Source organism: Miniopterus natalensis, chromosome 6, assembly GCF_054644295.1.
Source record: "Miniopterus natalensis isolate mMinNat1 chromosome 6, mMinNat1.hap1, whole genome shotgun sequence".
NCBI classification, from domain to species: Eukaryota; Metazoa; Chordata; class Mammalia; order Chiroptera; family Miniopteridae; genus Miniopterus; species Miniopterus natalensis.
In genome coordinates this window covers 51508937-51526675 of record NC_142086.1, presented here as the reverse complement: position 1 = coordinate 51526675, position 17739 = coordinate 51508937, and the positions used below count along the sequence as shown (strand labels likewise).

Genomic DNA, 17739 nt, shown 5'->3' with positions numbered 1-17739 from the left:
CTGGAATCCAGGCCCCTTTCATCTTCGGTGCTACCCTTTTCAAAAACGCCAGGCCCTCAGGGTCTCCGGGTAAAGGAAAGAGAAAGCACCAAAGATTAGGCTTGGAGTTAGAGGTTATACAACATTTCTGGCCACATCTGATGGCCAGAACTAAATCGCATGGCCCCAACCCAGTTGCTAAGGATATGTAGCTGTCCTATGGGCCAAGGAAGGGAAAACAGGGTTAATGAACATTCACCCAGTCGCCGCCACCAAAGCCTGCCCTGGTGGCCACCAAAATCCCACTTCACGCTTCTTCCTAAATCAGTCTGTCTGAATGCACGCTCGTGGTTGAGAGATCATCATACTGGTTCTCTTTTTCCAGCTTCCATTTTACAGCCAGCATTCTACTGCTTTCCCACCCCCCAAAACTCCACTTGTCACTTCTCATCTAGCTTACCATTGGGCTAGAAAGACCCCCCAAGACCAAGGGTGACAGTTTGTAATATTAGTTTCCGAAAGTCCCCTTTCATGAAGATAGCACTGGCCTCCAGAAAGGCTTCCCCTTGCTCTCCGGTCCCCAGCGTTCCTGGGGAGGACGAGTCACGACATCAGAGCTGCGGGCTGCCAGCCAGGGTGGGGGCTCTGAACTGAGATACACTGCAGAGCGGGGTCGCCTCCGCCATCATCCAAATTTGAACAAATGCTTTAGAGCTCTTGAGAGAGATGCCTTTAGGAACTGCAGAAAGAATATATTTCATAAAATATAGAAGGCGAGAGGATCTTATTACATCCAGAAAACAAACTTAATATGGTGACGTTTCAGTTCCGTCAGCTGTCCAATTGTCTCTCTCTTTTAAACTATACATGATAATTCAAAAGTGTCATGCCGATGTGTATTAATACAATTTTTGGAATTAAAAATGAAATTGATATTTTTTTCTAACAGAAAGTAGATATGATTAGGATGGTTTGACACTGAGGATAACTTTACCAATTGTATAACGTACTGGATATTTCCTTCCTTCCTTTTTCCCTTCTTCCATTTTTTAAAAAAATTAATATTTTAATTATTTTTAAAGCAAATTATACACAGAAGTTTTTTGGTTTTTTTTAAAAGCTCATATATTAAAACACCAATATATTCTTTCTGCCTTAACTTTTTCCTCCAGTGGTTGTCTTCCTCAGAGGCAACTGTTATTTGGTTATTTTATATATTTATTTTAATATTTCCAATCTATATTTTACTAACCAATTTGTGTAAATTTTTATTTTTCATTTAGGTATTATTTTTTCACTTTTTAAATTATAGAAAATGATGATACTCTCTTAAACTGCTATTCTTCTTCTTTTTCTATTCATTCCTCTCTCTATAATAGTATTACACTATTTGGTTGAATTAATAATATTTAATTAATATGTCTTCACTTATTAATGAACTATGATTATGTTACCTTCCTTGTTTTTTGAAGTTATTAATGGCCTGCTTTCATATGCCTACTTTAATTTGTATCTTTTAGTAACAATTTCATAATTTTCAATTGTCTTTCAGCATAATTTTCCACATTACTAATCTAATCAACTAATCTATCAGTTACAAATTATTATTATTATTATTATTATTATTATTATTATTATTTGGAACTTTCCATTTCTCCCTACCTACATTGATCCATCACCAAGCCCTGCTGCATAGCTATTATCCTGGGATCTCATTCCCTATTCTTGAGGGACCCTTCCCCTCTCTCTTGAATTGGATCCCTACTCCATGATCATGTTTTCCTCTTTCGTGATTTTTTCTCTCTGATTTTGGTGATACAAATACCCCAGAAGATTCCTGATGAAGAGCACATGGAATAGCAAATTGCTTGGTCTTTATGGGTCTGTTTCTTCTTGATTCAGTCTTGGAAGATCGCATTTAGAATTTTTAGTCAGCTTCTCAGTCACTTCTTATAAATGAACAGATAGCCCCAGAACACATCGGAGAAAAAGGGACAAATACGTGCAAAAATTTAAACTAGACCATCTTCTTACACCATATACAAGAATACACTCAAAATGAATTAAAGACTTAAATGTAAGACTCAAACTATAAAACCCTTAGAAGAAAGCAAAGGCAGTAAACTCTGACATTTCTCTTAGCAAGATTTTTTTCTGATATATCTTCTGAGACAAGGGAAAGAAAAGAAAAAATAAACAAATGGAACTACCTCAAACTAAAAAGTGGTTGCCCAGCAAAGAATACTATCAACAAAACAAAAAGACAACCTACTGAATGGGGGAAGATATTCACCAGTGATACATCTGATAAAGGATTAATATCCAAAAGTGATAAGTAACTTGTACAACTCAATGCCCCTAAAACAAACAATCCAATTAAAAAGTGGATGGAGGACCTATATAGACACTTCTCCAAAGAGGACATGGAGATGGCCAATAGACATATGAAAAGAGATGCTCAGAGTTGCTAATCATCAGAGAAATGCAAATTAAAACCATGAGATATCTCATAGCTGTCAGAATGGCTGTCATAATAAATCAACAAACAAGTGTTGCTGAGGATGTGGAGAGAAGGGAACCCTCATGCCGTGTTAATGGGTTGTAAATTCGTGTGTCCACTATGGAAAACATGGAGGTTCCTCAAAAAATTAAAAATAGAACTGTGCTATGACTCAGAAATTCTGCTGCTGGGAGTATATACAAAGAAACCCAAAACTAATTTGAAAGAATATATGCACCTCTTTGTTCACTGCAACTTTATTTACAATATCCAAGATGTGAAAGCAACCAAGAGTCCATCAATAGACAAATGAATAAAAAGTAGTGATTCATATATACAATGCAATATTATTCATCCATAATAAAGTCTAAAATCTTACCATTCGCAACAGCATGGAGTAACCTAGGAAGTATTAAGCTAAGCGAAATAAGTCAGACAAATAAAGACAAATGCCATGTAATTTCACTTATACATGGAATCTAAAGAACAAAATAAACAAACAAAATAAGGAACAGACTCATAGATAAAGAGAACAAACTGATGGTTGCCAGATATGAGGGGGGTTGGTGAAGCGGCTGAAAAAGGCAAAGGAATGAAGAACTGCGCATTGATAGTTACAGAGTAGTCAGAGGATGTAAGGCACAGCCTGGGGGATACAGTCATTAATACTGTAATAGCTATGCATGGTGCCAGGTGGGTACTTGAAATACCTAGGGGACCACTCTGTAAACTACACCATCATCTAACAACTGTGCTGTGTGCCTGAAACTAATACAAAATAATATTGAATGTAAACTGTAATTGAAAATGAAATTTAAAATAAAAAATAGGAAATTCTAAATATGAGGGTGCGGCTTGTTAACCTTGAGCTTTTCTGTTGGACGGTGTGGCTGTGTAATTTGTTAATGAACCACTAATATTAAGGTGTTAGATCTTTCTTCTGAAGCTAGTCAAATTTCCCTTAGAAAATTCATTCATTCTTTTGCCTGGTGGATAAAGGTCTTGCTGCTTTCGCCCTTGGAGCTGAGTGGGAAAGGTTATTGAGTGCTAGGAGAGTGGAAGTAGAACAAAGGATGCCACAGGAGACATAGATTTTATCTGATTGTCTTTATTTCATGACCCTCTCCCATTGTCTTCATTTTTGAGGTAACTGACTGGGTTTGCAAGGGTAGAATAGATTATTCATATTGGTAAAAAGCAAATTCCTATTTTCTATGACTTAGTATAACAAAGCTCTGCCATACATCATCCATATGGGGGGATCTAAGCTAAGGGAATCTCATTATTCATACTTTCATATTTGCTAAGGCAGAAGGGAAGGGAACATAGTGAAATACACTCCAGCCTTTAAAATGGCTTATCCTTACTTTAGAGGGTATGCGAGTACAATCTTACAACATGCCTGGGAAGAAAACCCAGAAATATTGGTGAACAGCACTAATGATTTTTTATCTTGCCGCTGATAGTTCCTCCTGGGTCTTTTCTGTATTCTGTATTGCCGATGGGTTTGTTCTGCAGCTTTTCCCTGCTGACTTAGGATTTTTCATTTTGAATGGGCTAAGCTGGTTACCAGTTGTTCGTTATGATGTTGCTGTTATCTTTTCTCCCATTCTTGCTATTACTTGGAGTTACGTCTTAAAAAATAATTTTAGTTTTCTTGGAGTTTCAGAAAGGAGTGAAACTGGATGCATGTATATAGTCTCACATAGTTATCTGAAAAACTATGTTTATAGTTTTCTATGAATTGAATGAGCTAATTCTGCAATTTTACTGAAAATAATTTAAAGAATGTGATAAGGTAGATGTTTTATAAAAGTATTTTGTTATCAAGTTTGTATTGATGTGAACAACATTTTGATCTTATAGTTCTTTCTCTGTATATTGGATTTTAAAAGGTGTTTCTAAATGAAAGCAATTATAAGTAGTAGCAATTTGTAGAGTTTTAGAAAAGTCAGTTTGTTAAACTTCCCAGATCTAATATTTACTTAGGGATTTATTACTTACTTACAAATCCTTTTGCAAGTCATAAAGCTTCAAATCCTTTGCTTTTATCAAACTTAATAGAGCCACTAATTTAGTTGCTCTATCAGTTATCTGCCGTCCCAAAAATGTTGCCTAACAACCAACAATAAACTTCAGTGACAAACTTCATTTTGTTTGTTCCACACGTATTTTTCTCATGAGTCGGTAGGTTGCCTGGGCAGTTCTGCTAACAGAAGCTCGGCTTGGGTGGTCCAGGCTGGGCATGCCCTGGCCTCTTTGGTCAGCTGTGAAAGTCCAGACAGCATGCCAGGGAAGGTGGGCCGGCTGCCGGCTAGGGTGTCCCAGCTGCACTCCAGGTGGTCTCTTATTTACTAGTAAGCTTTCTTGGATATCTCAGTCAGTTCTGGCTGCTGTAAAAGAATACCACAGATTGGTGGTTTAAACAACAAAATTTATCACAGTTCAGGAGGCTGGGAACTCCAAGAGCGGGCACTGACAGATTAAGTATCCAGTGAGAGCTTTTATTCCCAGTTTGCAAAGGGCTTCCTTCTCACATTGTCCTCACGCTTCCCAGAGCTTACTAAGCTGAAAGGGCCCATGGTAGATATTTATTAAACACCCAATTAATGAATAAATGATCCTTCCTGTATATAATGACATATCTCAGTTTCCAAACGAGAAGAGAGTGTGATGTAACAGCTGAGATCCGTGCCCCACTGAGATTCCTGCGTGATTTCTTTTTTCAGGTGAGAGTCTCCCCAGTACCTTGTAGGGTTCAACAGAATCAAGCTATTCAATCAAATTATCCAAGAACTAGTCAGACAGTGATAAAGGAACGAGTGGCAAGTCCTTCCTTCACTTCACAGGGGCCTGTTCCATGTCGTTATTAAAGAGAGGTGATTGACGATGACTAGAGATGCAGGTGATTGACGATGACTAGAGATGTAGGTGATTGACCATGACTAGAGATGTAGGTGATTGACGATGACTAGAGATGTAGGTGATTGACCATGACTAGAGATGTAGGTGATTGACCATGACTAGAGATGTAGGTGACTGACGATGACTAGAGATGTAGGTGACTGACGATGACTAGAGATGTAGGTGATTGACCATGACTAGAGATGTAGGTTCCCGGGAAAAGACTGGGTGTCCCGGAGAGGAAGTGTGTTCCCTGGAGGCCTTTACTGTGAGGTGACGCATCTGCCTTGCCTTTCTGACCGTTCCAGAACGCTGCGATGACTGGGGACTCGACACCATGCGGCAGATCCAGGTGTTTGAGGACGAGCCGGCTCGCATCAAGTGCCCGCTCTTTGAGCACTTCTTGAAATACAACTACAGCACAGCGCACTCGGCTGGCCTCACTCTGATCTGGTACTGGACCAGGCAGGACCGCGACCTCGAGGAGCCTATTAACTTCCGCCTGCCCGAGAACCGCATCAGCAAGGAGAAAGACGTGCTCTGGTTCCGGCCCACCCTCCTCAACGACACCGGCAACTACACCTGCATGTTAAGGTAGCCTGGCTTCTGGTGGTGACCTCTTCTTTTCCAATGAGTCCCGGGGCCTTGATCCAGATGAAGCTGGGGAGGGGAAGGAAGCATCTAGAAAAAGTTAACGCTTCACCTCAGTGGCTTAGCTAAGCTTGGCTGGAAAGATATGTGGTTGTGCTCCTGAGAACATTCTTCATAGGTGGCTCCTTTTCAAACCCTGACAAATATCAAGGTTGTCTAAAGGCAGAGCCTTGTTTATTTGTCCCCTTTGCCTGACATTGGAAGCTGCCTACACTTATGTCCCACCTAGAAGATCAATTCCTCTAGACAGGCAGGGCAGGGAGCAGAACCCATTTGTATCTGTTATTGTCATCTTTCAAAGTATCTGGCACAGAATAAAACCCTGAGTTGCCTTTTATAGGAGAAAGAATATTTGGGAGGCATCTAACGTATTTAGAACAGTGCTTTTCCAACACTTCTACCAACATGCCCGTAAGAAGCAAATGGACACTGTATCCCTGGGAATCTGAGAATATAATTCAGAGCACCCTATCATTAGGCAAATTTCGTTCAAGTCCACTTTTTTCTTAAGAGTTCATGCAAATTTTGCACTTTAGTGCACAATATACCTATTTTTATTTTACTACCAATTAATGTTTTTGTTCTGAAAAAAAAATTTTTTAAACCAAGGCCCCTCTGAAGAGTAATCATTTTAAAGCTTAGTTCTTTGGCGACTTCTTTTCTCCAAGCTTCCTTTTGGCTTCCAGGTTTTACTTTGTTTTTTAAATTTCCATCTGTGTTATGGAATTATTTTTTTTACATTGTTTCCTATTATTTAATAAGTGCATTGGTTTTCTAGGCCTATCATAACAAAATGCCACAGAGTGGGTGGGTTAAACAACAAAAAGTTTGTGTTCTCACGGTTCCAGAGGCTAGAATTCCAGGATCTAGGTGCTGGTAGAGTTGGTTTCATTCATCTCTCCTTAGTTTGTAGGTAGCTGTATCCTCTGCATGTCTTCACATGGTCTCCCCTCTGTGTCTTCTATGTCCTAACCTCTTCTTCTAAGAACATCAGTCATATTGGATTAGGGCCTACCCATATGACAATAGGGCTAAATAACATAACAATACAATAATTTAGAATAACATAACAGTAGGTAATCCCAGACCTCCTTCTGAATGCCCCACATCACTCGTGAGTATTCCCTATTCTCTGATGGAGCATTAGGACTATGTTTGATAAATTTAAACTCTGTGATGATTAAGTGAAGAAGGACCTCTTATCTATCACAGAAACAAATTTTGATCACTATGGCTTTGGGAGTCCCAGAAACCTCTGAAGGCACTTCTGAGGCTTTTACATGACTGTTTAATTTTATTGCAGTGGACTCTAAACTGCTGTGTGGGCTTCTGAAGAGCCTGAAATAGTCATGTGTCCATTATTTATACCTCAGTACTTTGTAGAAGAGGTTAGAAAATGTCTTAGTGGAAAGAGCTCTGGATGAGAAGACAGAAACCTAGGCTACCATCCCAGCTCTGCCACTACTTAGCTGGTGACCAAAGCCAAGTCAGTTCCTGCCTGAGAGCTTTGGAATCTATATCTGCAGGAGAACATTAGCCTACATGCTCTTTGAGCTCCTTTCTATCTTTGACAATTGTTAATTCATTAACATTCCCACATGGATATTAGCAAACACCTGGGAAGGGGTCATCGATAGCTTTATGAGTGACCTTGGTCTCTACTATACATTCTAGTGCTTCATGCTCTTGTTTGAACTATGATAAATTAAGAGGAACATAACAGCAAATGAACACAAGGAAATGCTCAAGGTGCTCAGAGAATTAGAGACCTAATTTGGGGTGCATGAAGGATTGCATGTAAGACCTTGTGAAAAGTGAGGTGATGTGATAAGAAGAGTCCTCCAGACGGACAAAACAACCTGTGCAAACATTAAAAACAAGTTTTACATGTTTGTTAGATTTTTCCTTCATGCTTGATTTTTTCATAGATATGTACAATAGCTTTGACTGGTTGTACCATAATTTTCATTACAATCTTCTTTTTTGTAGATTTTTAAATTTATTCCAGTGTTTTCTTTGCTGATATAGCACTGGATGGACGTTTTTGATCATGTGCTCTCCCTATTACCAATTTTCCATAATCCTATCATGTGAAAAATTTTCCAGAAATAAGATTACTAGGGCAAAGTTAAGGCATTTTTTAATGGTTTTAGAAACCATTTATTTTCTAAAGGTTGTTTATACCATTATTAGCCATGAGTTAATATGGGATACTCACCTTTGCCTTACCAGCACTGAATATTATTGAGAATGTTTTAAGGTAAAATTAAGTATACATATACATGCATACATACACACATATATACACACAAACACATATACATTTTTAGGAGCATATCTAAAAATATAAGTATTTTAGTATATCAATAGTAATTAATTGTGTCTGTTTTTATTCTGTGATATCAATTGATATAGGAAACACCTCCATAACATATTTAATTTTTACGTGAACTTGTACATATAAAGTCTTCATACATAGCATTACTCCAATTAGCTTATTTTAATGTATTTACTGCATTAAAACAAATGCAAATGAGTCTGCCCATTCATTGCATATTTCTCTTTTCAGGAACACCACATATTGCAGCAAAGTTGCATTTCCTCTGGAAGTTGTCCAAAAAGATAGCTGCTTCAATTCTACCATGAAAGTCCCAGTGCATAAACTATATCTAGAATATGGTGTTCAGAAGATCACTTGTCCGAATACAGATGGATATTTTCCTTCCAGTGTCAAACCATCCGTCACTTGGTATATGGTAAGCAAATTGGATGACATTTTACCCTCTCTAAATGACAATAATTACTTGTTGAGTTAATGTAGAAACTGAGATTTTTCTAATCAGATTTTTAATATCTTATTTAGTGACTATACAAATCTTTTACTGCTTTCTCACCTTGTAACATTTTAAAAGAAGTGCTTGAGAACACATTGCCTCAACCCATCATTTCTTAAAGTGTATTCACTGAACTACTGAAACTACCTTATTTCTATTAACTCCCTATGAAATACAATTTGAGAGGTGTTGCCCACTTCCACTCTCTGCTCAGTGAAATCAGAAGCTGCTAATTCATCTGGTGAATTCAACTCCTTGACTAGTCAGTACTGTAATTTATTACTTGTATGTATTTTCATGTTTGCCCTCATTCGTAGACACAGTCCATCTGTGGTCTCTTTGATTAAACACTTTCCAAAATCCCATCCCAGGGCTTTGGTGAGTGTTTAATCAAAGATGATAGTGATAGTGTTGGAAGGTGACACATGGGACAGCAGCATAGTTTTTTAATCTCTCGAAATATCCACATAAGCCAAAGCCAAAAACTCCAGGACAACATTTAAAACAAAACTCAGTGTTATCCACAACAATCACTTTCAATAAAACAAATAAGTCAAACCACCAACATGGCCCATATAAAATCGGTGTCTACAGGGAAAAGGAGTAGATGGATGTAATGTGGTATCTAGCAGACTAGGGAACAGAACCGCTCAAACGCCAATGGGTGCTCACTGGGAAGTCTGGTGAAGCAATTTAAGAACAGCAGCCGCAAATGCGAAGGTGAGCCCAAGATGCCTAAAGTGAGAAATTCTGAAGGGTTTGGAGTTGTCCTAGTGCCTTGGAACTCAAACACCGCCACCCACGGGAGGAGAAGTGGCTGGGAGTGGAATCAAAAGGAGACAAATCAGGATACCAGGTGGGGCCAAAGTGAGTTTACAGGTGTGAGTATGAAAAAACACAGCGTATTCCTGTATTATTATTTATAGATTATTGTGTTATTTTTCCATACAAACAACTGTAAACCCACCTTTATCCAACTCTTCAGTGAGGGGGAGGGAGAGGATTGGAGTAGGACAGAGTCAGGAAATCTCAAGACCACACTTTTGAAGAGGAATCTCTGCGAAGTAAGAAAATCTTGCCAGATTATAAAACTCAGAAAAAACAAACAACTAGTTTCACATAAAAATGAGTAGCCAAAAGAATCAAGATAAAACCCCCATTCAGAATTATAAGAAAAGGGAGACTAAGAAGCAGAATAACATTCTACAGAAAAAAAAGCACAGCAGAGGACATACTGTAACCCACTCTTACAAAAATGAGCTAAAAAATATGAACAAATGATGCAAAATCAAAAAGAATAACATAAATTAGAGTTACAAAAGTCCAGAAATTATAAAACTCAGTAAGAACTTAGAAGAGAGCCATTTTAGAAATGCAGCTATACTAAGAGGAACGTAACAGCAAATAAACACAATAGGTAATGCTTTAACATTAACAGGGGGAAGTGAGAAAAATATTTTAATCTATATTCAATGATGAGTAAAAATAAGAGGGGTAGAATGTATATACTTAAATCATGTAAAACAGATTTTAAGACAATGAGTATTATTAGAGATAAAGAGGACTTTTCAGAATAATAAAGGATCAACTCATCAGGAAGGCATAAATTAGAAAATTATGTGTCTAATAGTGTTTCAAAATGCATGAAGCAAAAGTTGACAGAAGTAAAGGACAAAATAGACAATTCCATAATCACAGTTGAAAATTTTAGCATCTGTCTCTACCTGTTTGAGTCATTGATGAAATGACTTAGGAGCCAACTTTAAGAGTTTTCCATTGGCCAAAATGGAACAATTTGATTTCAATAAGGATATTAATTATAATGGGTCAAATCCCATTAATTAAATTTAAATCTATAAGTTCATAATGCTATTTTAAAATATTTAATTGCTGCCCGGCCAGGCGTGGCTCAGGATCCAGGCGATTGGGGTTCGATTCCCGGTCAGGGCACATGCCCGGGTTGCGGGCTCAATCCCCAGTCGAGGGCATGCAGGAGGCAGCCGATCAATGACTCTCTCATCATTGATTTTTCTATCTCTCTCTCTCCCCTCTCCTTTCCTCTCTCTGAAATCAATAAAGATATATTAAAAAATATATATTTAATTGCTTATATTTGGGTGATGATAGGAAATCAATTTGTTATCTTGAAAACTGGTAAATAAAGGGGGGAAAAATAAGTATTTATTCTGCCTTTCCTGTAAGAAATGTACACCAATTTATGAAATGGTGCAGAGAAATATGTTTGATAAAAATGTATAAAAACTTGTAACCCCCAATGATTAAATTAATAAATCTATGCATTAAGCATCAGTGACAGCTACCATCACAAGAATAGTAACAGTCAGACTTACTCCTTCTGATGTACAAATAATATCAATTATATTTGTGCCAAGTGGATTAAGCTTGTGGATACTGCTGCTGTTTAGCAGGAAATGTAGAGAACAGAGGAATGTATTGATCTATACCACAAGTTTGTAGTCAGTAAAATCCAAACTGTGGAAAACTATATGCCAAATGCCTTGGGCCATTCAACAGAGAAATTATAAGAAAAATAAAGGCATGATGTAGGAATGTATTAATTAAAAGAAACATATAAGACAAATTTAAAAATAGATGTGTTTATAGTGCCTAAGGATGTACATATAGTTGGTAAAAATTATAAATGAAAACAAGGAAGTTATTTTACTATGAATGCATAGTGGCTACTTTGGCGGGTAGTAAAAGAGCTGGGATTGACATAGGGCATGTGGAAGGTGACTGCAACGTTCTATTCCTGGACCTGAGTGGTGGTAACAAAGGCTTTGCTTTGTAATAATTCATTAAGTCATACAAATGTTTCAAGTGTTTTTTTATATGTTGCATTTTATAATAAAATGATTAAGAAAAAAGGGAGGGAGGCAAGTAAGGAAGGAAAGAAAATTAGAGAGACCTAACATCAATAGCAAAGTAAGAACTTTGATCATGTTTTGTTGAAACAAACAATAAAACAAGTTATGAGAAAAGCAGGGAAATCTGAACAGAATATTAATATCAATTCATTATTATTGCTGTCTTAAATTGTAATAACAGCACTATAGTTATACTTGCAGAGGGGTTTTGTTATTTAGATATGCACAGAAATATTTACAAATGAAATTACACACTGTCTGTGATATGTTTCAAAATAATCTAGGGCTGCAGTGAGTAGGTACAGATGAAATAAGACAGCCTAAATTGGTACTTTTGAGACTAGGTATGGGTACAGGGTATCATTGAATATTCTCTCCATGATTGTAATTTTCATAGTAAAAAGCATAGGAAATGACTTTAAGAGTAATATTAACAGTTTTACATCATTACGTATAATATACCTTCTAGTTTAAAAAAAAATGTGTTCATCTAGTTATCAAGGTCTCTTATCTGTATTCACTTTTTCTATACTTTGTATACTCAATGGTCTGAAAAAAATTAATTTTATTTTCTTACCTATTCTATAATTTTCTCCCCTTCTTTGTTTTTCATGCATTACCCCTCCCTGGAATGTCCTCTTTTCTTCCTTTGGTACAGAAAATTCTATTGCCTCATGAAATGTTTCACGTTCTCTCCAGCTGAAAATAGTGTTTCCCTCATATAATCCCACAGCTATTGATTTATGCTTTTTCGTGTCACTCCTCACTTTATTGTTTCATAATCATTCACTCATGTAGGCATTCAACCCATATATGTTATAGATCAACTGTATACCATATTAGGGGTCTGGGGGAACACAGCAAGGAATGAGATATGTGTCCTGCCCTACATATTTCCAAAGGATCTTACAATGTAATTGGTAAGTTTATAAAGAAGAAGAATTCCTATTCTTATTGAAAAGTAGAATTCTGAGTTCCACAAGAGTGCCAAAGAGAATTTATTGTTGGTTTTAAGAATAGGGAAACATATATACATGCATCTACTCTATGAAATTGACTATTTCTTGAGGGCAAAATTATGCCATACCCATCTCTGTATTTCCAACGATAGAGCTAACATTTATTGAGCACAGGATTCTTCCAGATGCTTTAATTCTTTAACTTAATTCTCTCCACATGAGGTAAATTATCTTGTGTTCTCCATTTTATAGTTAAGAAAACTGAAGGGCAGAGCAATTGAGAGATGTGCCCAAGGTCCCAGAGTTAGGAGTCACAATTCAACCCTATGCAATCTGTATCCAGTCCATACTTTTACATCGCGATATATCATTTACTCAAAAGCAATCTAGCCGATAATGGGAGAATCTGGAATTTCGGGCCAGTTCTGTTTGGTTTCAAGCCTATACTCTCCAGAAATGAGACCGAGAGGGTGATCTAGTCTTTACCTCTGGAGCTTAGGACACTTTGAAGGGTGGGGTAGTCTTTGAACACAGGTTGGGCTGTAGACTGAACTGTGGAACTTAAGGAAACCTGTGGATAGAGGGCCCTGGGAAATCAGAGAGGCCTCAGAAAGAGTGAGATGGGAGGGAACAGAAAATCAAAATTGTTTGTCCTGGAACTGCAAGGGAATGGGGCAGGATTGCATTTTCCTCCTTGGCTTGTCTTCTCTTTCCTCCTCTCATTTGCATGGCAGGGCCCAGAATTCATAACACTCTAATTCAACAGTGCTGTGAGTTAAATTGATGTTCAGTAAATGTTTGTTGAATGAGCCAGGTTTTGTAACAAGCCTGGAGAGCAAACCATGGATTGTGATTTACTGAATTCCAAATAGCCACCTTATGAAAGAACACCCCATGTGTATAAATTGGAGGCTGCTTATTTATTCACATAGGGACTGTGGGGATACATAGAAGTAAAGACACAGCTGAGATCTTGTTGTTGTTTTTACTATTAGTATCAGATTTTTTCGAAGACCTGAGCTTTAAATTATGGCCAGCCATCCCAGCTTTCATGTTACTGGATTATTTATCTTCCTCATCATTGTAGATGGGTGTTTGACATCCCCCCCTCCCCCCTCCGAGATACTTACAAAAACAGGAAATTTTCCTTTTTTTTTACTGAGGATCAGAGGAGCCATTTTATTGGGTGTTTTGAATATTACTTATACTAGCTGCTGAAATACTCAAACTATCTAGAAGAATGGATATCATTCTGGAGATCAGTCTGCAGAAAGCTGGTTGTCCTTGTACTTAGTATAATCATTAAACTTGGTACATTACCTCCACCTCTCGTTTTCAGTGAGAAGTTAATCAGAATTGGTCAGATACTGTTTATAAATCTCTCTCAGAAAATAGGAAAACCTTTGCTTTTTCTGACAAAGTGCCACTAGGAAAGCACATTTCTGACCGAGTGCCAGGCTTGGCCTTTTCACTGGCATAGCATATAGTGTAGAGAAGGTAGCCCAAGGTCTGCATAATAGACTGTATTGTTAGTGCTTGTATCAGTTTGATCTGAAAACTTAGTGTGGTTGGTCCTTTATCTCTTTCCTTTCCCTACAGTTTCCCTATCATGATTTTTAATCATTGGTATGAAGGAAATTTTCTTTCATACTATACACGTTTAATTCCACATATACATATACGTATATGTATTTTACATATAGTTTCAGGGCTTCTGAGGACCCGAGACTCATCCTCTAAACTTAAACCCAGTTCAAATACCTGTGAAGCCTTGAGGCTGCATTAGACTGAATGAGTCACCCTCTTTCTATTTTGATAGCACTTACTTTATATCTCGTTTTTGTTACTATAATGACTGCACTTCTCTCTTCTGTACTAGATAGCAACTTCTCTCTTTCTTTCCCTTGAGTACCAAGCACACAGCACAGAACTGAGCCAATAGACTTTGTATTTAGGAATTGATTAAATAATTGAACGAATTGGATTGGACTGGAAAAGTCCGTGGGAGTATGGGCCATTTCTGTATTTAATGGCTACTCTATGCCCAGCTCCTAACACAGTGCCTGCCACGTAGAAGGGATTTTGTAAATATTAGTTGCTTCAACATTGGAATGGCTTTAGTTTTGCTCGTTGAAAGTGACAGGTGTATAGAGCTCTTATGAGACTTTGTAAACAAGTATGATGTATTTTATACCAACTTAATCTTTAGTGAAAAAATGTGAGTAGATATCCCTAACTATTCTAACCTTATACTCAGTTAAACTCTTTGTACTCTTGTTGCCACTTTCCCCATCCATCCCGTAACTCACCCATTAACACATCTTATATTTTATGTAGTCATCTTATCATACAGCGTGAGCTCTCAACTCCATGTCTTCTGTCTTTGCTTCTCTCATTCATAATTTTGATCATGCAACACAAACGTACTGAGCATTTACCATGTGCCAAGTATTTGGCAAACTGCGAGCCATGAAGTCCAGTACTCATTCCCTCCCCTCTTGCCCCCATCAGAGTAAGTTTTCTAGAGGAAGAGACAAACATGAAAAGAGATGATCATAATGCAGGTAGTCAAGTAAAGCGCAGCATAGGAAATATAGTCAATAATATTGTAATAACTATGTATGATGCCAGGTGGATACCAGAAATATCAGGGGGAACCCTTCGTAAAGTTTGGGTATATGATTGTCTAACCACTATGCTGTACGCCTGAAACTAATACAAATAGTATTTAATGGAAATCATAATTGAAAAAGATTTTTAAAAGAAAAATATAATGAAAAGGTAGTTAAGTAATGGCACAGAGGGCGGAATGCTATGAGGGTTCAGGGAAGTTATTCACAACTTTCTCCTGTGCCTGGAGTGCGGCTCGCCCTGTCTCCCCTCCTAGTCAGTAGCTGTTAATATTCTACGTATCCTCTAAGATAGAGCTCAGACTTTTCCTGTCCATGAAGCTTTTCTGAATGTTTTCTGTTTGATCTTCCCCCACTCCCTGATCCTAATATGCCTTTCATAGTATTTGTTGCAATTCTCCATGAGACTGTATATAACTATAGGTTAGGAATTGTGTCCTTTCCATTTTTTGTGCCCTCGCATAGTTCTTGAATGGTGTGTGCAATGGGCGTAATTGTGCTTAGTCAAGACCCCCCCACACACACACCCTCCCCACCTCCCCACATGATGTATTCCTCTTGCTCTTTACCTGTACGTCCTGGTAGGTTGCCATGACTACCATTATGAGGTTGAAAAGTTGCTCTCCTGTCTAACTTCTCTCCTTTGAATTCAGAATGAGGAACTGATGAATCAACTAAACGGATGATTTGTCTTCTAGTCAGACAAGTATTTGCTTCATAGTGGAAATCCACTTACTGTTAACCTATTTCTTGCATTTGGAAACACGTTTTTTTATTCTTTGGGTATCTAGATCTTTGTTCCTATGATTTTTTCTCTCTCTAGTTTCCAAATAAATGATTTTGAAATTATAAGAAAATTTTCAGGCTTTATTTTCAGGAACAGTTTATTATTTTAAAAGTATTCTGTGTGTCTCAGGTGTATGTGTCGGAGAGTCTAGAGATGTATCTGCTTATAAGAAAAAGAGAGAGCTCATCACACATTGCAGGCCAAAGTTAGTGGTTCAACAATGGCCTGAAGGCACCCCCACCACAGACACGCATACTTAGAGTGTAAAATAGTTCCTTCATTTCCTCTTCTTGCATGCTATATAGGTATAGTAGCTTTGAAATGGATTTTTTTTTCTCTTTTGGTTATCCTAGCTAAGGGGGATAAATATTTGGTGACAAAAGGCGATTTGAATCTGGGTGGTGGACACACAGTGCAATTACAGATCATGTATCATCTAAATGTGCACCTGAAACCTACATGATACTATTAATCAACATCACCCCAATAAATTTAATAATAAATAAATAAAAATAAAACACTAGTTAACAACAATCTTTAATGGTCAGCCTTTTCTTAACAGCAGATTAAACCCCAAACTTTACCAGTGCTTTTGTGAAATGTTCCTCAATTTGAAATAGTTTTCTAAACGAAGCAGCTCAGTGAGAACCCTGTCCCTGGCCTACAGTTTTATCCAACTTTATGGAAAGAAGACAAAGTCCCAAGGGAAAGCAGACTTACACCACCGACACACATGCCCTATGAATAACTAAGCATATCCAAACCAAATTTCAAATTCTCCCTCATGCGTTTGGAATAAGATCAAGAGAAAGGGGAGTCAGGAAGAAATCAACACACACTTATTTTTGTTGCTATTAAAATGTGTCTAATTTCATTTTTCTTGCTATTAAAATGTGTCTAATTTCATTTTTCTGTTAATGAAAAGCACATGAGGGCTGACCATAATGTTTTGTTCTGTGCTGTGTTCTCAGTTCCTAGAACATAGTTTATTGATTAATAATCAAGGGTGAATGAATGAATGATTGAAAATGTTTTGAGTTTGAGTCAGAAGCACTCTTTATATTTGTTGTACCTATTATGAATCCTAAAATGATGTGTTTTCAATATTTTTACATTAATGATACTTAGAAAGTAAAAAAAAAAAAAAAGTGCCTTTCAGTAAATTCTTAGGAAGTGCTGTTGACAAGTTCAGTGCTAGTAGCCAACTTCTTATCCTGACAAGTATGCTTTTTCAGTTTACCACTAATTGCAGGAATCAGCCTCAGGTAACTGATAGAACCACATCACACTGTTAACACTGAAGCTGGCCTCAGGTATGGCACATGTGCAAAACCATGGTGTGGAGAAGGAGACAGTGTCAGTTGGGATTAAAACCTAGGGCCTCAAAACAGCTACATCTAGGTTCCAAATTCCAGCTCTTGCACTGCCTGGCTCTTTGACATCGGCACATATTTAACCTTTCTAGGCCTTTGTATCCTAATCTATAAAATGGGCATAGAGCATTCCAGACTTTCTAAGTTTGGAAGGAGGATCAGATGAGATAATGTGGTATGGGGAAGGTATGTCTCAGTCTAATTTTTTCAGCTTCAGCTAACTGCTGAGCAGAG

At 37.5% G+C, this 17739-nt stretch overlaps 1 protein-coding gene across 2 annotated transcripts in view; it reads left to right on the top strand.

Moving 5' to 3' along the window:
* IL1RAP (interleukin 1 receptor accessory protein) overlaps positions 1–17739 on the top strand; it is a 118360-nt gene that overhangs the window by 72368 nt on the left and 28253 nt on the right. For both annotated transcript variants that reach the window (XM_087818244.1, XM_087818243.1), the window contains exons 3-4: positions 5692–5977; positions 8604–8790. In XM_087818244.1, coding sequence (XP_087674370.1) covers positions 5692–5977; positions 8604–8790 — 473 coding nt within the window. The remainder of the gene's footprint in view (positions 1–5691; positions 5978–8603; positions 8791–17739) is intronic.